The sequence below is a fragment of the Brassica oleracea genome, chromosome C5, assembly GCF_000695525.1.
Source record: "Brassica oleracea var. oleracea cultivar TO1000 chromosome C5, BOL, whole genome shotgun sequence".
Classification (NCBI taxonomy): Eukaryota; Viridiplantae; Streptophyta; class Magnoliopsida; order Brassicales; family Brassicaceae; genus Brassica; species Brassica oleracea.
The window spans coordinates 19,146,514-19,147,747 of NC_027752.1; the positions used below are offsets into that span (position 1 = coordinate 19,146,514).

The 1,234-nt window shown below is 39.1% G+C and overlaps 1 protein-coding gene across 2 annotated transcripts in view; it reads right to left on the minus strand.

The window, feature by feature from the left end:
• The window catches only part of LOC106294035, a 9,042-nt gene extending 8,076 nt beyond the window's left edge, over nucleotides 1-966 (minus strand). The window contains exon 1 of one of the 2 annotated variants that reach the window (XR_001260717.1): nucleotides 886-966. Coding sequence is in view for 1 of the 2 variants with exons in the window: in XM_013729651.1 (XP_013585105.1) it covers nucleotides 508-794 (287 nt within the window). In the remaining variant the exon portion in view is untranslated. Of the gene's footprint in view, nucleotides 1-507; nucleotides 864-885 lie in introns of those variants that run through there. The other variant, XM_013729651.1, reaches the window with a different exon arrangement.
• Nucleotides 967-1,234: the final 268 nt, after the last annotated feature.

Below are 1,234 nucleotides of genomic sequence, written 5' to 3' on the forward strand. Positions count from 1 at the left end.
CGCGGATAAATACGAAATTTTGAAGATAATTACGAAGATCGGAAAAAATGGAATATCTCCATTTTTACGCTATGACGGCTTAAGGACAGAAGAGGAAAAGCGCAAACCGACCTAGGAGCCAATATATAAAGAGTCATAGGCGAGAAGCATGAGAGGACTTTTCTCAGAGGAAACTTAGCACTTAGAGCAATTAGGCATATTTCTGTTTTTGTTATTCGAGCTGCGACTCAACTAGGTTATTGCCGTCTTAGGGTTTTAGAACTAGGAATCTCGCCGACAGCTCTCATAGCCCAGGCTCTTACCTTGTTGTAACGCTTAAACGATAATTCGGAATAAGATATGCTTTGCTCTTTTTTCAATTTCTTATACTTTATCGTTGTTATTCTCGTGTTCTGATTGCTTGGCGTGTGGTATTAGCAGATATCCAGGACCTCTAGGAAATTAGAGCTTTCTTAGTTTCCTTACTTAAACGGAAATCGACACTGCGAATTTCGGTTCCCACAGTTCCTAGCATGGTGGCCCGTGGCTGCGGTGGAGAAATAACTGTACCGAACATCTGCAGCGGAATATGTGAGACCACGAGGTGGAGGTGAAGAAACTGGTCTATCTTCAGCAGGTGGTGGCGGTGGATCAGGGAAGCTGACAGCGAGGTCAGAGAGAAGATCACCATGTTCTTCATGAAGTTGTTCGAGGGAAGGAATGAGAGAATCTCGTATCTCAAGTGTGGTAACCCAGAATTCAAAATCATCAACAGATTCAGAAACCCAAACCCACAACTCAGAACCTAAATTCATCAAATTTTCAGAACAGATTGTGCCAAACCCAGATCGAAAACTATGTTAACAGTCAAAATCACAGGAGACTATTTTGTGATTAGAGACTTACCGAATTGACCCAAACATGTGTTAATAGTCAATCGATTGTGTCGCAGAAGAAAAATAAGAGAATGACATAATGTCAAAAAATAGGTTGGATTGGATAATCCATTGACCCATCAACACCCAAACCATTTTAACCCAAACTCATTAAACCCTCTAACCCATCAAAACCATTAATCCATTACCATCCAAATTGTGATCCATTAGGATCCATGGGTTGGTTTGGATAAAACCATTAATTTCAACCCATTTTGACACCCCTACGCACGGATATTTATTTTCATTTTTATAAGTAAAAATTTTTTTTGTATAAATTATATTATTTAAGTTTTGCTGCATATTATATAATTGCTAAA